Source organism: Pleurodeles waltl, chromosome 11 (assembly GCF_031143425.1).
Source record: "Pleurodeles waltl isolate 20211129_DDA chromosome 11, aPleWal1.hap1.20221129, whole genome shotgun sequence".
NCBI classification, from domain to species: domain Eukaryota; kingdom Metazoa; phylum Chordata; class Amphibia; order Caudata; family Salamandridae; genus Pleurodeles; species Pleurodeles waltl.
Window position 1 is genome coordinate 246435129 of NC_090450.1, and position 18465 is coordinate 246453593.

Here is an 18465-nt window from a genome sequence, read left to right on the forward strand (position 1 = left end):
CTGCCACACTCGAGACATGTTGCTGGCCCCATGGGGAGAGTGCCTTTGTCACTCTGAGGCCAGTAACAAGGCCTGCACTGGGTGGAGATGCTAACACCTCCCCCAGGCAGGAGCTGTAACACCTGGCGGTGAGCCTCAAAGGCTCACCCCCGTTGTTCCAGCACCGCAGGGCACTCCAGCTAGTGGAGTTGCCCGCCCCCTCCGGCCACGGCCCCACTTTTGGCGGCAAGGCCGGGGGAAATAATGAGAATAACAAGGAGGAGTCACTGGCCAGTCAGGACAGCCCCTAAGGTGTCCTGAGCTGAAGTGACTCTAACTTTTAGAAATCCTCCATCTTGCAGATGGAGGATTCCCCCAATAGGGATAGGATTGTGACCCTCTCCCCTTGGGAGGAGGCACAAAGAGGGTGTACCCACCCTCAGGGCTAGTAGCCATTGGCTACTAACCCCCCAGACCTAAACACGCTGTTAAATTTAGTATTTAATGGCTTCCCTGAACCTAAGAATTTAGATTCCTGCAACTTACAGAAGAAGAGGACTGCTGAGCTTAAAAACCCCTGCAGAAGAAGAAAGAAGACACCAACTGCTTTGGCCCCAGTCCAACCGGCCTGTCTCCTGCCTTCTAAAGAAACCTGCTCCAGCGACGCTTTCCCCAGGACCAGCGACCTCTGAATCCTCAGAGGACTGCCCTGCTTCAAGAGGAACAAGAAACTCCCGAGGACAGCGGCCCTGTTCCAAAAAGACTGCAACTTTGTTACAGAGGAGCAGATTTAAAGACCCCTGCAATCCCCGCAAGAAGCGTGAGACTTGCAACACTGCACCCGGCGACCCCGACTCAACTGGTGGAGAACCAACACCTCAGGGAGGACCCTCCAGCGACTCCGAGACTGTGAGTAACCAAAGTTGTCCCCCCTGAGCCCCCACAGCGACGCCTGCAGAGGGAATCCCGAGGCTCCCCCTGACCGCAACTGCCTGACTCTAAAATCCTGACGGCTGGAAAAGACCCTGCACCCGCAGCCCCCAGCACCTGAAGGATCGGAACTTCAGTGCAGGAGTGACCCCCAGGAGGCCCTCTCCCTTGCCCAGGTGGTGGCTACCCCGAGGAGCCCCCCCCTTGCCTGCCTGCAACGCTGAAGAGACCCATTGGTCTCTCATTGAAATCCATTGGAAACCCGACGCGTGTTTGCACACTGCACCCGGCCGCCCCAGTGCCGCTGAGGATGTACTTTTTGTGTGAGCTTGTTTCCCCCCCGGTGCCCTACAAAACCCCCCTGGTCTGCCCTCCGACGACGCGGGTACTTACCTGCTGGCAGACTGGAACCGGGGCACCCCCTTCTCTCCATTGAAGCCTATGCGTTTTGGGCACCACTTTGAACTCTGCACCTGACCGGCCCTGACCTGCTGGTGTGGTAACTTTGGGGTTGCTCTGAACCCCAACGGTGGGCTACCTTGGACCCCAATTTGAACCCCGTAGGTGGTTTACTTACCTGCAAGAACTAACATTACTTTACCTCCCCCAGGAACTGTGAAAATTGCAGTGTCCACTTTTAAAACAGCTAAATGTGTTTTATGTAAAAAGTATATATGCTATTGTAATTATTCAAAGTTCCTAAAGTACTTACCTGCAATTCCTTTCAAATGAGATATTACATGTAGAATTTGAACCTGTGGTTCTTAAAATAAACTAAGAAAATATATTTTTCTATAACAAAAACCTATTGGCCTGGAATTGTTTCTGAGTGTGTGTTCCTCATTTATTGCCTGTGTGTATGTATAACAAATGCTTAACACTACTCCTTTGATAAGCCTACTGCTCGACCACACTGCCACAAAATAGAGCATTAGTATTATCTCTTTTTGCCACTATCTTACCTCTAAGGGGAACCCTTGGACTCTGTGCATACTATTCCTTACTTTGAAATAGTGCATACAGAGCTAACTTCTTACATTGGTGGCAGCGGTGGGATACAAGACTTTGCATTTGGTGGACTACTCAGCCAATACCTGATCACATGACAAATTCCAAAAATTGTCATTAGAAATAGATTTTTGCAATTTGAGCTATTTTTCTAAATTCTTAAAAGTCCTGCTAGGGCCTTGTGTTAGTCCCTGTTAGCATTTCTTTTGTTTGAAAGTTTGAATTAGAACCTAGAACTAGTTTTAGACTCTTAAAAAGTATTCCAACTTTTAGAAACATAGGCGGTCATTCTGACCGCGGCGGTCGGTAGTCGCCGCCCGCCAAGCGGTTTCCGCCGAAAGACCGCTCCACGGTCAAAAGACCACGGCGGCCATTCCGGCTTTCCCACTGGGCCGGCGGGCGACCGCCAGAAGACCGCCGGCCGGCACAGCGGGACAGCCCCTTCAACAATGAAGCCGGCTCGGAATGGAGCCGGCGGAGTTGAAAGGGTGCGACGGGTGCAGTGGCACCCGTCGCGATTTTCACTGTCTTCACAGCAGACAGTGAAAATCTTTGTGGGGCCCTGTTAGGGGGCCCAATGGCACCCGTCCCCGCCATCCTGGTTCTGGCGGTGGACACCGCCAGAAACAGGCTGGCGGGAAGGCGCTCGGAATCCCCATGGCGGTGCTGCAAGCAGCGCCGCCATGGCGGATTCCCTGGACCAGCGGGAAACCGGCGGGAAACCGGCGGGAAACCGCCGGCTCCCCTTTTCCGACCGCGGCTTTACCATCACGGTCAGAATCGCCCAGGAAGCACCGCCAGCCTGTTGGCGGTGCTTCCGCCGCACTCCGCCATGGCGGTAATGGACCGCCAAGGTCAGAATGACCCCCATAATGTCTAGTACAGATGTGAATGTGGTGGAACTCGACACCACCCGTTACCTCCATCTTAAAACGAGGGAGCTACGGTCACTCTGTAAATGAAAGAAAATAACAATGGGCCCCAGACCTTACAAACTACAGCTCCAGGAGCTTTTGGCAGAGTTTGAAAGAGCCAACCCCTCTGAGGATGGCAACACAGAGGATGAAGATAGTGACTTGGAGGAAATTCCCCCCTACCAGTCCTATTTAGGGAGAACAGGGCCTCTCAAGCCCTGTCTCCAAACATAATAGTCAGAGATGCTGTTCCCCTCACAGGAGGTACCAACTTCTCTGAAATCACTGAGGATAACTCCAGTGAAGAGGACATCCAGTTAGCCAGGATGGCCAAAAGATTGGCTTTGGAAAGACAGATCCTAGCCATAGAAAGGGAAAGACAAGAGATGGGCCTAGGACCCATCAATGGTGGCAGCAACATAACTAGGGTCAGAGATTCTCCTGACATGTTGAAAATCCCTAAAGGGATTGTAACTAAATATGAAGATGGTGATGACATCACCAAATGGTTCACAGCTTTTGAGAGGGCTTGTGTAACCAGAAAAGTGAACAAATCTCACTGGGGTGCTCTCCTTTTGGAAATGTTCACTGGAAAGTGTAGGGATAGACTCCTCACACTCTCTGGAAAAGATGCAGAATCTTATGACCTCATGAAGGGAACCCTGATTGAGGGCTTTGGATTCTCCACTGAGGAGTATAGAATTAGATTCAGGGGGGCTCAAAAAACCTCGAGCCAGACCTGGGTTGATTTTGTGGACTACTCAGTGAAAACACTGGATGGTTGGATTCAAGGCAGTGGTGTTAATAATTATGATGGGCTGTACAATTTATTTGTGAAAGAACACCTGTTAAGTAATTGTTCAAATGATAAACTGCATCAGAATATGGTAGACCTAGGACCAATTTCTCCCCAAGAATTGGGAAAGAAGGCGGACCATTGGGTCAAGACTAGGGTGACCAAGACTACCACAGGGGGTGACCAAAAGAAAGGGGTCACAAAGCCTCCCCAGGGGAAGAGTGTTGAGACATCCAAAAACAAAAATAGTAAAGAGTCTTCTTCAGGCCCCCAAAAACCTTTACAGGAGGGTGGGCCCAGAGCCTCTTCACAAAACAATTTTGGGTACAAGGGTAAAAACTTTGATCCCAAAAAGGCCTGGTGTCGTAGCTGTAATCAGCCTGGAAACCACACTGGAGACAAGGCCTGTCCCAAGAAAACAACCACTTCTAACTCCACTCCAGCTAACACTGGAATGGCTAGTCTCCAAGTGGGATCAACAGTGTGCCCAGAGCAAATCAGGTGTCACACTGAAGCTACATTAGTCTCTGAGGGTGGGGTGGATTTAGCCACACTGGCTGCCTGGCCTCCTAACATGCAAAAATACAGGCAGCAGCTCTTAATTAATGGGACAAGTGTAGAAGGCCTGAGGGATACAGGTGCCAGTGTCACTATGGTGACAGAGAAACTGGTTTCCCCTGGTCAATACCTTGCTGGACAAACTTATCCAGTCACCAATGCTGACAATCAGACTAAAGTACATCCCATGGCTATGGTAACTTTAGAGTGGGGAGGGGTCAATGGCCTGAAACAGGTGGTGGTCTCCTCAAATATCCCAGTAGACTGTTTGCTTGGAAATGACCTGGAGTCCTCAGCATGGGCTGAGGTAGAACTGAAAACCCATGCAGCCATGCTGGGTATCCCTGGACTGGTGTGTGTCAAGACAAGGGCACAGTGCAAGGCTCAGGGTGAAAAAGTAGAGCTGGAGTCTGAAAAAAGGACCCAGCCTACCAAGAGAAAAGGAAAGTCAGCTGGGAAACCAGCTGCAACACAACAACAAAAAGAGAACCTCTCTTCTCAGGAAGAAGTTCTGCCCTCTGAGGGAACTGAGCCTATGGAGTTAGAACCTTATCAGGTTGAGCTCTTAGGCCCAGGGGGACCCTTAAGGGAGCAGTTGTGTAAGGGGCAAGAAACCTGTCCCTCTCTTGAAGGCCTTAGGCAGCAAGCTGCTGAAGAGTCCAATGGCAAGAAAACTGGAACACATAGGGTCTATTGGGAAGATGGGCTCCTGTACACTGAGGCAAGAGATCCCAAACCTGGTGCCACTAGGAGAGTGGTAGTGCCTCAGGCATTCAGAGAGTTCATCCTGACCTTAGCCCATGATATTCCCCTTGCTGGGCATTTGGGACAAACCAAGACGTGGGAGAGACTAGTCAACCACTTCTACTGGCCCAACATGTCCCAGAAAGTTAAGGAGTTTTGTGTCTCCTGTACCACCTGTCAAGCCAGTGGTAAGACAGGTGGACATCCAAAGGCCCCCCTCATTCCACTTCCAGTGGTGGGGGTCCCCTTTGAAAGAGTGGGTGTGGACATAGTGGGTCCACTTGAACCTCCCACAGCCTCAGGAAATATGTACATACTAGTAGTAGTGGATCATGCTACTAGGTATCCTGAAGCTATTCCCCTTAGGTCGACTACTGCCCCTGCAGTAGCCAAGGCCCTGATTGGTATCTTTACCAGAGTGGGCTTCCCTAAGGAGGTGGTGTCTGACAGAGGTAACAACTTCATGTCAGCATACCTGAAACACATGTGGAATGAGTGTGGAGTGACTTATAAATTCACTACACCCTATCATCCACAAACTAATGGCCTTGTTGAGAGATTCAACAAGACATTAAAGGGCATGATCATGGGGCTCCCAGAAAAACTCAAAAGGAGATGGGATGTCCTCTTGCCATGCCTGCTTTTCGCTTACAGAGAGGTGCCTCAGAAGGGAGTAGGGTTCTCACCCTTTGAACTTCTGTTTGGCCACCCTGTAATGGTACAACTAGCTCTTGTGAAAGAAGGCTGGGAGAGACCTCTTCATGAGCCTAAACAAGACATAGTGGACTATGTACTTGGCCTTCGCTCAAGGATGGCAGAGTACATGGAAAAGGCAAGTAAAAACCTTGAGGCCAGCCAACAGCTCCAGAAGTTTTGGTATGACCAAAAGGCTGCACTGGTTGAATTTCAACCAGGGCAGAAAGTCTGGGTTTTGGAGCCTGTGGCTCCCAGGGCACTCCAGGACAGATGGAGTGGCCCTTACCCAGTGCTAGAGAAGAAGAGTCAGGTCACCTACCTGGTGGACCTGGGCACTAGCAGGAGCCCCAAGAGGGTGATCCATGTGAACCGCCTTAAGCTCTTCCATGACAGGGCTGATGTGAATCTGTTGATGGTAACAGATGAGGATCAGGAAGCTGAGAGTGAACCTCTCCCTTATCTTCTCTCATCAAACCCTAAAGATGGCTCAGTTGATGGAGTGATCTACTCAGACACCCTCTCTGGCCAACAGCAATCTGATTGTAGGAGGGTCCTGCAACAGTTTGCTGAGCTCTTTTCCCTAACCCCTGGTCAGACACACCTGTGTACCCATGATGTGGACACAGGAGACAGCATGCCTGTCAAAAACAAAATATTCAGACAGTCTGACCAAGTTAAGGAAAGCATCAAGGTGGAAGTCCACAAGATGCTGGAATTGGGAGTAATTGAGCACTCTGACAGCCCCTGGGCTAGCCCAGTGGTCTTAGTCCCCAAACCTCACACCCAAGATGGAAAGAGAGAGATGAGGTTTTGTGTGGACTACAGAGGACTTAATTCTGTCACCAAGACAGATGCCCATCCCATTCCTAGAGCTGATGAACTGATAGACAAATTAGGTGCTGCCAAATTCTTAAGTACCTTTGACTTAACAGCAGGGTACTGGCAAATAAAAATGGCACCTGGAGCAAAAGAAAAGACAGCATTCTCCACACCTGATGGGCATTATCAGTTTACTGTTATGCCCTTTGGTTTAAAGAATGCCTCTGCCACCTTCCAAAGGTTGGTGAATCAAGTCCTTGCTGGTTTGGAGTCCTTTAGTGCAGCTTATCTTGATTATATTGCTGTCTTTAGCTCCAACTGGCAGGATCACCTGGTCCACCTGAAGAAGGTTTTGAAGGCTCTGCAATCAGCAGGCCTCTCTATCAAGGCATCCAAATGCCAGATAGGGCAGTGAACTGTGGTTTACTTGGGACACCTTGTAGGTGGAGGCCAAGTTCAGCCACTCCAGCCTAAGATCCAGACTATTCTGGACTGGGCAGTTCCAAAAACCCAGACTCAAGTCCGGGCATTCCTTGGCTTGACTGGGTACTATAGAAGGTTTGTGAAGGGATATGGATCCATAGTGACAGCCCTCACAGAACTCACCTCCAAGAAAATGCCCAAGAAGGTAAACTGGACAGTAGAATGCCAACAGGCCTTTGACACCCTGAAACAAGCAATGTGCACAGCACCAGTTCTAAAAGCTCCAGATTACTCCAAGCAGTTCATTGTGCAGACAGATGCCTCTGAACATGGGATAGGGGCAGTTTTGTCCCAAGCAAATGATGATGGCCTTGACCAGCCTGTTGCTTTCATTAGCAGGAGGTTACTCCCCAGGGAGCAGCGTTGGAGTGCCATTGAGAGGGAGGCCTTTGCTGTGGTTTGGTCCCTGAAGAAGCTGAGACCATACCTCTTTGGTACTCACTTTGTAGATCAAACTGACCACAGACCTCTCAGATGGCTGATGCAAATGAAAGGTGAAAATCCAAAACTGTTGAGGTGGTCCATCTCCCTACAGGGGATGGACTTTATAGTGGAACACAGACCTGGGACTGCCCATGCCAATGCAGATGGCCTTTCCAGGTTCTTCCACTTAGAAAATGAAGACTCTCTTGGGAAAGGTTAGTCTCATCCTCTTTCGTTTGGGGGGGAGTTGTGTAAGGAAATGCCTCCTTGGCATGGTTACCCCCTGACTTTTTGCCTTTGCTGATGCTATGTTTTGATTTGAAAGTGTGCTGAGGCCTGCTAACCAGGCCCCAGCACCAGTGTTCTTTCCCTAACCTGTACTTTTGTTTTACACAATTGGCACACCCTGGCATCCAGGTAAGTCCCTTGTAACTGGTACCCCTGGTACCAAGGGCCCTGATTCCAGGGAAGGTCTCTAAGGGCTGCAGCATAGCTTATGCCACCCTGGGGACCCCTCACTCAGCACAGACACACTGCTTGCCAGCTTGTGTGTGCTGGTGAGGACAAAACGAGTAAGTCGACATGGCACTCCCCTCAGGGTGCCATGCCAACCTCACACTGCCTATGCAGTATAGATAAGTCACCCCTCTAGCAGGCCTTACAGCCCTAAGGCAGGGTGCACTATACCATAGGTGAGGGCACCAGTGCATGAGCACTGTGCCCCTACAGTGTCTAAGCAAAATCTTAGACATTGTAAGTGCAGGGTAGCCATAAGAGTATATGGTCTGGGAGTCTGTCAAAAACGAAGTCCACAGCACCATAATGGCTACACTGAAAACTGGGAAGTTTGGTATCAAACTTCTCAGCACAATAAATGCACACTGACGCCAGTGTACATTTTATTGTGAAATACACCCCAGAGGGCACCTTAGAGGTGCCCCCTGAAACCTTAACCAACTACCTGTGTAGGCTAACTGGTTTTAGCAGCCTGCCACACTCGAGACATGTTGCTGGCCCCATGGGGAGAGTGCCTTTGTCACTCTCTGAGGCCAGTAACAAAGCCTGCACTGGGTGGATATGCTAACACCTAACCCAGACATGAGCTGTAACACCTGGCGGCCCCAAAAAAGACTGCAACTTTGTTACAGAGGAGCAGATTTAAAGACCCCTGCAATCCCCGCAAGAAGCGTGAGACTTGCAACACTGCACCCGGCAACCCTGACTCGACTGGTGGAGAACCAACACCTCAGGGAGGACCCTCCGGCGACTCCGAGAATGTGAGTAACCAAAGTTGTCCCCCCTGAGCCTCCACAGCGACGCCTGCAGAGGGAATACCGAAGCTCCCCCTGACCGCGACTGCCTGACTCTAAAATCCCGACGGCTGGAAAAGACCCTGCACCCGCAGCCCCCAGCACCTGAAGGATCGGAACTTCAGTGCAGGAGTGACCCCCAGGAGGCCCTCTCCCTTGCCCAGGTGGTGGCTACCCCGAGGAGCCCCCCCCTTGCCTGCCTGCACCGCTGAAGAGACCCCTTGGTCTCTCATTTAAATCCATTGGAAACCCGACGCGTGTTTGCACACTGCACTCGGCCGCCCCAGTGCCGCTGAGGGTGTACTTTTTGTGTGAGCTTGTGTCCCCCCCGGTGCCCTACAAAACCCCCCTGGTCTGCCCTCCGAAGACGCGGGTACTTACCTGCTGGCAGACTGGAACCGGGGCACCCCCTTCTGTCCATTGAAGCCTATGGCGGTCATTCTGCCCTGGTGGTTGAAAACCGCCAGGGCAGAGTGCCGCGGAAGCACCGCCAACAGGCTGGCGGTGCTTCTGGGGCAATTCTGACCACGGCGGTAAGGCCGCGGTCAGAAAAGGGAAACCAGCGGTTTCCCGCCAGTTTCCCGCTGCCCCAGGGAATCCTCCACGGCGGCAATGGGGATTCCGACCCCCTTCCCGCCATCCTGTTTCTGGCGGTTTTCACCCCCAGAAACAGGATGGCGGGAACGGGTGTCGTGGGGCCCCTGGGGGCCCCTGCAGTGCCCATGCCACTGGCATGGGCACTGCAGGGGCCCCCTACAGGGCCCCATTGAGATTTTCAGTGTCTGCTTGGCAGACACTGAAAATCGCGAAGGGTGCAACTGCACCCGTCGCACACCAGCAACTCCGCCGGCTCCATTCGGAGCAGGCATCCTCGTTGCTGGTGCTTTCCCGCTGGGCGGGCGGGCGGCCTTTTGGCGGTCACCCGCCAGCCCAGCGGGAAAGTCAGAATGACCGCCGCGGTCTTTTGACCGCGGTACGGTCTTCTGGCGGTTCCCGCCAGGCCGGCGGCTTTCACCGCCGGCGGGGGTCAGAATGACCCCCTATGTGTTTTGGGCACCACTTTGAACTCTGCACCTGACCGGCCCTGAGCTGCTGGTGTGGTAACTTTGGGGTTGCTCTGACCCCCCAACGGTGGGCTACCTTGGACCCCAATTTGAACGCCGTAGGTGGTTTACTTACCTGCAAGAACTAACATTACTTTACCTCCCCCAGGAACTGTGAAAATTGCACTGTGTCCACTTTTAAAACAGCTAAATGTGTTTTATGTAAAAAGTATATGCTATTGTAATTATTCAAAGTTCCTAAAGTACTTACCTGCAATTCCTTTCAAATGATATATTACATGTAGAATTTGAACCTGTGGTTCTTAAAATAAACTAAGAAAATATATTTTTCTATAACAAAAACCTATTGGCCTGGAATTGTTTCTGAGTGTGTGTTCCTCATTTATTGCCTGTGTGTATGTACAACAAATGCTTAACACTACTCCTTTGATAAGCCTACTGCTCGACCACACTACCGCAAAATAGAGCATTAGTATTATCTCTTTTTGACACTATCTTACCTCTAAGGGGAACCCTTGGACTCTGTGCATACTATTCCTTACTTTGAAATAGTGCATACAGAGCCAACTTCCTACACCCAGTGAGTAGCCTAAAAGGCATGGTCACTGGTCAGGCTGTAGCTGGCACATAGGAAAAGTCAAAGATTAGCTTATACACTTATAACTTTTGACCTGTAGCAGCTTCATACTCCATTCACAGAAATTATTATAGTTAATAAAAAACTTCTATGTAACGGTAAAGTCGGATTTTTATTAAATGTCTAAGAAATGTAACTTTTAGAAAGTTATCATTGCCCTGACCGCAGCTGCTGGGGGTCAATTTGCATTAGCTCTCGTGCAACTGCCTAGCATAATACTTTAAGTGAGGCGTGAAAGAGGTGTGAAGGAGATGAACACAGATGAAGTGGCGGTACAAAGTGCAGACACTCTGAGGGGTGTGGTAAAGGTTGATATTTTTAGACAGTACACTCAAGATGAAATAGCACAATAAGACTATAGACTGGAGAGTTTCACTTGCAAATGTGTCACTTACGTCATAAATTAACAATGAATCAAGACTCCACAGAAGAGGGGGATTAACAAAAGCTTACTAATAGCATTGTCATAAGGGCAGGAGTGTTCCTTAGGTTATGTCTCAACAGTCACTTTTAGAAAATATATTACTAAAGCATGATGTGGTAGCACACTGTCATTTACAGACAGACAATTTTCAAGAAAAGTCCAAAAACCTTCACACTAACTTGCAGCTTTATAGATAAAAGTATAGGATATTAACAATCTGTGAAAATTGGGTTTCAGAAAACATTTATCATTTGCACATGACGAAGTAAAGTGTTCCGATTTGTTTTCATCTTATTAAATTATTTTTTCAGCACTCTGAAGTACAAAAAAAAGTGGGCTTTCACAATTACTGATATTTTGAAATGTTTGAACAGTTGACTGAGTTATTTAAATTTTGTGTATTAGGAAATATCTGACACCTACAGCCTTTAATTTCACTCTTTTTATAGGAGGTCAGAAAGTTCACCTTACAAAATCCTCGACCTCTACAGTCAAAAGGAAAAAAGAAACTGACTTTTGACCTCTGTCTCTGAAAAACAAAGCAAATTTGACAAAAACAAGATTGAAATGAATTTTTATTGCTCCTTCAACTTAATGGCTGACCTGTTCTCTGTCAGCTCGCCAGAAGGGGCTAGAAGGTCCTAAAAAAAATAGCTTGACTTGATAAAATATGACTTGTCACAGTGAGTGAGTGAGCAGATCTTTAGAGTCTTGTTGGGGACGTTGAATAATACAGTTGGAAGTGTAACTAACTTAAGAGTCAATAGGGAAGGCAGACAGGGTGAAAGCAACATAAATAGGAAGCAATGCTTCTGTGTTAAAAAGTAGGAAAACACATTGCACATTCAGGAACAATACTGAAATACTTATAAAATTAACACCCACAAAAAAAAACTAGTGCGCTCCTAAAAGGCAAGGAAGAACACATACTCTGTCCATACTCAAGGGAGGAGCTAACACAAGAAAAGGAGGAAAGCCTACAGGAGCTAAGTAATCAAAAGATTGTAAATTAAAGTGATAACGAAAACAACTGATGGTGTGCTATGGGCAGGGTGGAAGCCCACTGAACTGTAAACTATACATCTTGCAACAGTGCATGTGGGAGACCTAAAAAGAAAGCACGACAAAAGGGAAGAAGGACAAAAAAGGAAGGCAAGAAAGAAGCAAAAAATTATGAAAGAAAGCGAAAATACATAAACAGTGACAGCATAATGTTTGTATTGGAAATGCAAGATTCCAGTGTATTATGGCTTAGACATCTCTACCAAGTCTCCCTCTGCGCAGAATGTCTTGTCAGAAGAGAACCTCAGCAGAAAGCACATTGACAGTACTTAGCAGTGAGGTGTACAGGCAGTTTCCTTAAAGCATGTGCACAAATTCCTCTTCGCCTTTCTAAGTCGAAGCCTTGAGAAGCCACAAGAAGGCTTGGGAGGGTGGCACTCTGATCAGGCAGTTGGAGGCCTCCACAGCCTGTAGTGCAACAACACCAAACCTACATTGAAATAATCAGGATACCAGCAGAGAATACATTTGCAGTCCCCAAGAGACAGTAGTAGCTCCTAATGTATGTGAAGATATGCCTGTCACCATACAAGTTAAACCTCTGCTACGGACATTTATGCTCTTTCAAAAACCCTCCTTTTGAAATGATATACCTGATTCAGGTTAAAAGGGGTTATGCCTGATAAATGTCCTTGCCTACTTGACATTCAGGTGAACACATTTGTGATAAGACAAAAAGAGTGAGTTTTTCTATAAATCAGCACTAGGATACCATGCATCGTTATGCATGTTTGCAAACGTTAGCCAACATCAGACTGAGTCAGCCCGTGGGTCCAACAGCAGCGTGAAAATTCCATTCAGCCAGTAGCTATTTTGTATCTTTCCAGTATGCAACTAAGCAGCCATCGATGTGAAAATACATTTTACCCATGATCAAATTGATGTTCCAAAATTCTAATTTAATGAGAAGGCAAGTAAGAACCATAAATAAAATTTCACTAATAAGGGATAACTGGACCTAGTACCCACTACAAACAAGGCCAGCCTCCTATAAGAGTTATTACAATGAGCTTTCTAAGTAGACTAATAGGCCTTTTTTCAAACAGGGTCTCTACATGTCTTGCTTGTTTGTCTTCCACAGTCACATACACCATTCACCAATAAAGGGTGCCCTGTTGACAAATCTTAATTGGGTTATTGGTTCAACACCTACCTTTCTGGACCTTGCATGAGGTCGGAAACAAGAACGAGCAACTGTTCCACATTTTCTATGGATCTGTGGCTAGCCCTTAACTTATTGGACAATCCTAGTATAGCTTATGGTGTATTAATTGAATAATAGGGGATAACAGCCCAACAACATTAAGTCATGTGGGCCCAACATTCTCTTACTGCTATTCCAACACTCCCTTTCTGAACCTATGCTCTGCCAGACACCTTGAAGACAACCTAAGGAACGGCAAAATGTCATGAGTCTTGGGTACAGAAACAAAAGAGCTTACTTTTATTGCAGCATAATAGGAACCTAGGCAGTGCATTTCAGCACTCTTGCCCACTCTCGTCAGCTCATCGCAAAAATCATCTGTCTGCTCATAAGAGGTTAACCTCTGAATGAAAAGAAACGTAAAGGGGCTTAGCAAGCTTTGAATATAGTTGAGTACTAAATATGAACCACACTAGTTCCTTCTCGAGCCTGTCTACAGGATTTTGATCTGAAATGTCTGCAGCCTTAGCAGATGGGTTTTAATTAAGATAGTACGATCACGATGATCTATTAGGTTATAAATGTTCATAAAATGTACCCAGACCTTATGAGAGCCAACATGTTATCAGAACTAAAATATTTGTTTGAAAATGTTCTGTCGCAATACACGATGTGAGGACAGTAAGGCAGAATGTCATAGATATAGGGTTGAACGCAAATATCCCTATGATGAAAATGGCCAAGGTAGGGTGACACTTCATAATTAATACTTAAATGCTAGGAATTGTTTGATGTAACATTCAATACTATTTATCCATCACAGAGAGCAATCCATGTAATAAATATGATTTGAATGAAATGTGGCATTGTAAACGTTAGCACTTATACATTTGAAATTCTGTATTTTCTGAAAATGCATCTTTCTCTGCATAGATAACAATGTTGTTGAACTATTGTTCACTGACCACAAATTATAGTTAGAAACTGCTACATATTAAATTATTAAATCCATTGTAATACATTCTACGTAGACTCGATCCAATAGTAAGCCCTACTTGTAATAGATATTCAAACCCAAATGTGTGCTTTTTTCAACTGATACGGCATCCAAGTCAATCATCAATCCAAAATTAAGAATTAGACAAATTACTATTGAGTGACACTCTATGGCCAGTCTGACGACTGACAACCAGGGTTCTCATTGTTAGCTTAACACCATGTGGCAAAGACAAAGATGAATGTTGTCCTCCCTAGTCCCGCTGAAGGCAAAGGGACCGGTTACAACACGCCGTTGCCTGTGGTGATACTGTTAAGACTTACTCATCTCTTCAAGTCTTGGTGATGCACCATGGGATATTTGGGGCCCCATGTAGGAAAACCTCTCTAATTCTGAAACGATATTGTGAAGGCCTGAAGGCACGTAATATCATGTTTGGGCAAGGGTGTAGTAAAGCCTGTGACTCAGAAAGGGCATTAAAGGCCTAATTTATAGCTTGGTGGATGGGTTGCTTCCCCACAAATGTGACACATCTCCCATCCGCCATATTTCCAGTGACATTGGATGTGATACACTTGTAATATGCCTGATGGGATATCTGTCACATTTGTGATGGAGTAACCTGTCCGATAAACCCTATATCAGGCTATATGTATTCAATATAGAATAACATTGATTGAGATATCCCACTCACTATTCCAGAGTACTTATCAGGATGTTAGAATGGTGGTTCTTTCTGCAAGCTGTATTTATATTTATTTCACATCTGCTACATAACATAAACTTGAATGATTTGGGATGCAAAACATTTGTGGAATGCATACACCTTTAAACCAAGCTGTTGTAAATATCTGTTACTAAGGAAATGAAATACATAATACAAAAAACATGCACTTGTTTAAATTTGTGGCTGACTGACTGGTTATTACTTTCTAGCATACTTTTTCCCATTGGTATCTAAATATTGTATTTAAATTATAAACTCTCGGCATTTCCTGAGAAAGTATCTAAGGTGCCAACACTTCACAGAGCATTTAAGAAATCAACTGATTATTATTTTACAAACAATGCATCTGTCTTCAATAATTATTCATCAACTATAACACTGTTTATTTACATTATTTGCCATTGTTATGTATGGTATGGATCATTGGAAAGTTAAAGGAAAAGGCTAAGCATGAAGTACACAGAACAAAGACCTGCTTCTGCAGGTCCTCCTTCCATAGAGGAGGCCTGGTAGAGCTGCACAAAACATACAATACCTACGGACAAGAATATTATTGCTACTGTTGAAATAAAGCTAATGAATACTCCACCAAACCCTGAGAAAGTTAGATAGTACTTAGGTTTCTCTTCACAGCAAGCTATAAAACCTACAGTCTTTTCATAACTACATTTGAAAAATCCCACTGTAAAACTACCCATTTTGTCAATTTCCCTGAGGGCGGGAGCAAACATATCATCTTATGGAGGGTTGGACTTGCTTCTTATGCTTGCTTACTTAGAGCATTATAAGTCAGATATTAACACAAAGCCCAACATTAAGTTAAGAGTAACTTGACTCTTCCATATCTTCCTATGAAGATTTAACCATAATCAAATCCTATATGAACAAAGGATTTATTCCCACCTTTTGGGGATTACATTAATTTACTACTCTAACTGTGTGCAGCGCCACTTTTCTTAAATATGCCCCTAGGTTTCTTGTAAACAGGACAAAAAAGCGGACATGAGCCTCTGTTTCATCTGCTTGGCCACAGGAGGGACACGCCTTATCAGGTGTGTGGCTCCAGTTACTCCAACTACTGGTGAATGAACGCAAAGGTAGGGAGACGTGCCTAAACTGTATGTATAGCTTCCTGGCTAAACCCGGTTGGATTTCGTCCAGGGGGCAGTCCTTTCTACAATAATCCTTCATGCCTAGAAATCTTAAGGTCAAATTATCTAGTGAGGAATTCATTAAAGGAGACATCCACTTGTGGGCCCTGTAACACTTAGTAAGTTCCAGTTTCGAGAAGTTCTGACAGGCCTCATTAGGGCTGTACCACAGGCAAGGTTTGCCCATATCACTCAAAGTTTCCTTGACAATGATGAGAAGTGGCTGTTCCAAAAACACTGAAAAGTTGGACTGTTGAACTTTTTGGACTTATAAGACCTCTGCAGCTGTCAGTGGGGCCTGGTGGCAAAAGTGTATTATTTCAATGCAGCTTACTCAAATCCACCTTCAGGCTTGCCTCACTAGAGGATTTTGAGCTATATAAAATACTGTGGGCCTGATTTTGATTTCAGTGGAGGGAATACTCTACCACAAAAGTGACGGATATCCCATAAGCCATTTTACAATCCCTATAGGATATAATGGGATCGTAATACAGCAGACGGGATATCCGTCACACTTGTGATCCAGTATTCCCCTCCACCAAGATCTCAACCAGGCCCAAAATCTGAATCTGTGACTGGGACGAACCCTCTTGGTGTATCTGACCCATGCTCAGTCACTATTGGCATGAAATGGTGCCTAGGTCCCTGTCTATCACTTCCATAGACTATCATTGGCGCTCAGTGCTTTATGACAGAATTTTCATCTAAATCTTTAACAATTAAAATCTCTCTTTCCCCTCACTCAAGTCTTCTTGTTTTGGTCCCATTGTTTTTATTAAAATGTAGTCAATTTTTACAATTCAATTTGGAATTTTTGTGGTTTGGTGTTTTGACCTTATTACTATTTAAGTACACGATAAATACTCTACACTGCCCTAAATTAAGCCTGTCTGCTCTGTGCCATAGTTACCAAGCTTAGGTTAGTTTAGTGGCTTTGGGGGTTCACACTGACAAGTTAGTAATAGTATTTGTAAATGTTATATTTATGAAAATGCAATGGTGAGTTAATCAGCATTGGCTAAAGTTCATTACATGCACTATTGTATCAGCAGCTCTCGGTACCTCTCAAAACGCGACATGCTGAGTCACACGTTTAAAAAAATGGCACTCTCATGTCACAACTGCCTGCTTACGCTGTTAGCAGGCAAGCCATGGCCTTTCCCATGGAAATCACCCTCGACTAGCCCGCACTAACTTGTGTCTGAAGTAAACAAAAGCCAACGGTGAAGTCCCTGGTTCTCTGGAGGAAAATGGCAAACAACACCAAGTTGCAAATGATGTTCAGAGCATACAAATAATGCGAAATGCAAGTGAAAGCGATGAAAACTTAATTCGAATGCTTCGTTCACCGGGAACAAAACAAGCGAATTAACACTGTTGATTTAGATGGCGTCTCCCAATGTAAATGAAAAAATGCTTTGTTTATCATACATGCTAATACATCCGATTTTTGACTGCTGCAAAAGATTGTCATATTTTAGCTTTCACCTACTTACAAAGTCGTGACTCCCGTGTAAATTAATGAGAACATTATTTTCTCCGTGTTTGTAATTTCTTTTTTACTGTTGACAGGCGTTGGAATGTGTGAATCAATTAGGTAGTAAGTGTTTGATACTGCTCGGTTCTTTCTTTTCTGTTTCTTTCAAAGCCACAACATTTTAGTGCCTGTGGAAGGCGGTTGCAGCATCTGTCTCGTAAGGCTATACATTAAAAAATACTAGGGCAAAAGTGCAAGTGTGAAGTGCTGTTCAAAAATGTAACATTTCTTTTCAAACTCAGGGAGAAAATCCATATCCACTGCACAAAACTGAAGCCCGGCCAATTAGAATGGATTGTGACTCGCTCCTGAAAGCACTTTCACACGGACCGTGAACTTGGAGGGAGGTTATTTGAAGCAGCTGATGCACTTACCGGGTGCTTCGGGTTTTTTACAGCTATAGAGGCGGAGTGTCTGATCTCCGCTGCAGTACCTGGTCGCCGCAGGCTCTTAGTGAATCTCCGGGTTGTCTCCATGTCCACCCGGATGGCTTTCGCCAGCTCTTTCTGTTAGAACCCCAGCGAACGAAAGAGAAAAACACAGACCAGCGACTTCCCGCCTCCACCGTGCACTTGATATAGTTTCACCACGCCACGGTTCTTGCTTGCCCTTCTAACCACCAATAGCTTTCAGGAAGTCAAGCTGTTTATCTCGGAAGTGCAAGAAACATTTTTGCAACACCCTTTAAAAACTGAAATGACTTTATTGCTCACGACGTCAGGGTCCGACTGAGGCAGAAAGTAGACACGGGCACTAAAATGAAAGTGACCCCCATCACAGTTGGAAAAGAGACCCACATTTTCAAATCGAGGCAGTTTTGAAACTGTGATGACAAGCTAAGTATTGCACTGTTTGTGTTAATATCATGGAACTCAATAGTTAAAAAACAAGCCCACCAGACCATAAAACATGTCCACAGATAGCCAAAAAAGGGCTATCAGACCTGCTCTCACGGCACTGCCAGATTGTCCTATATGTCAGTCCTAGTCAGAGGGTGTTTAGCAGAAAACTTTCTTGTGCTTGGATAAATCACTTGGGTTCTCATCTCAAGCAACTTCC

General features: G+C 45.9%; 1 protein-coding gene across 1 annotated transcript in view; it reads right to left on the reverse strand.

Moving 5' to 3' along the window:
- Positions 1–17983, reverse strand: part of DOCK10 (dedicator of cytokinesis 10) — a 1618956-nt gene extending 1600973 nt beyond the window's left edge. Inside the window, exon 1 of the mRNA XM_069213493.1 lies at positions 17781–17983. Coding sequence (XP_069069594.1) covers positions 17781–17882 — 102 coding nt within the window. The 5' untranslated portion in view covers positions 17883–17983. The remainder of the gene's footprint in view (positions 1–17780) is intronic.
- Positions 17984–18465: the final 482 nt, after the last annotated feature.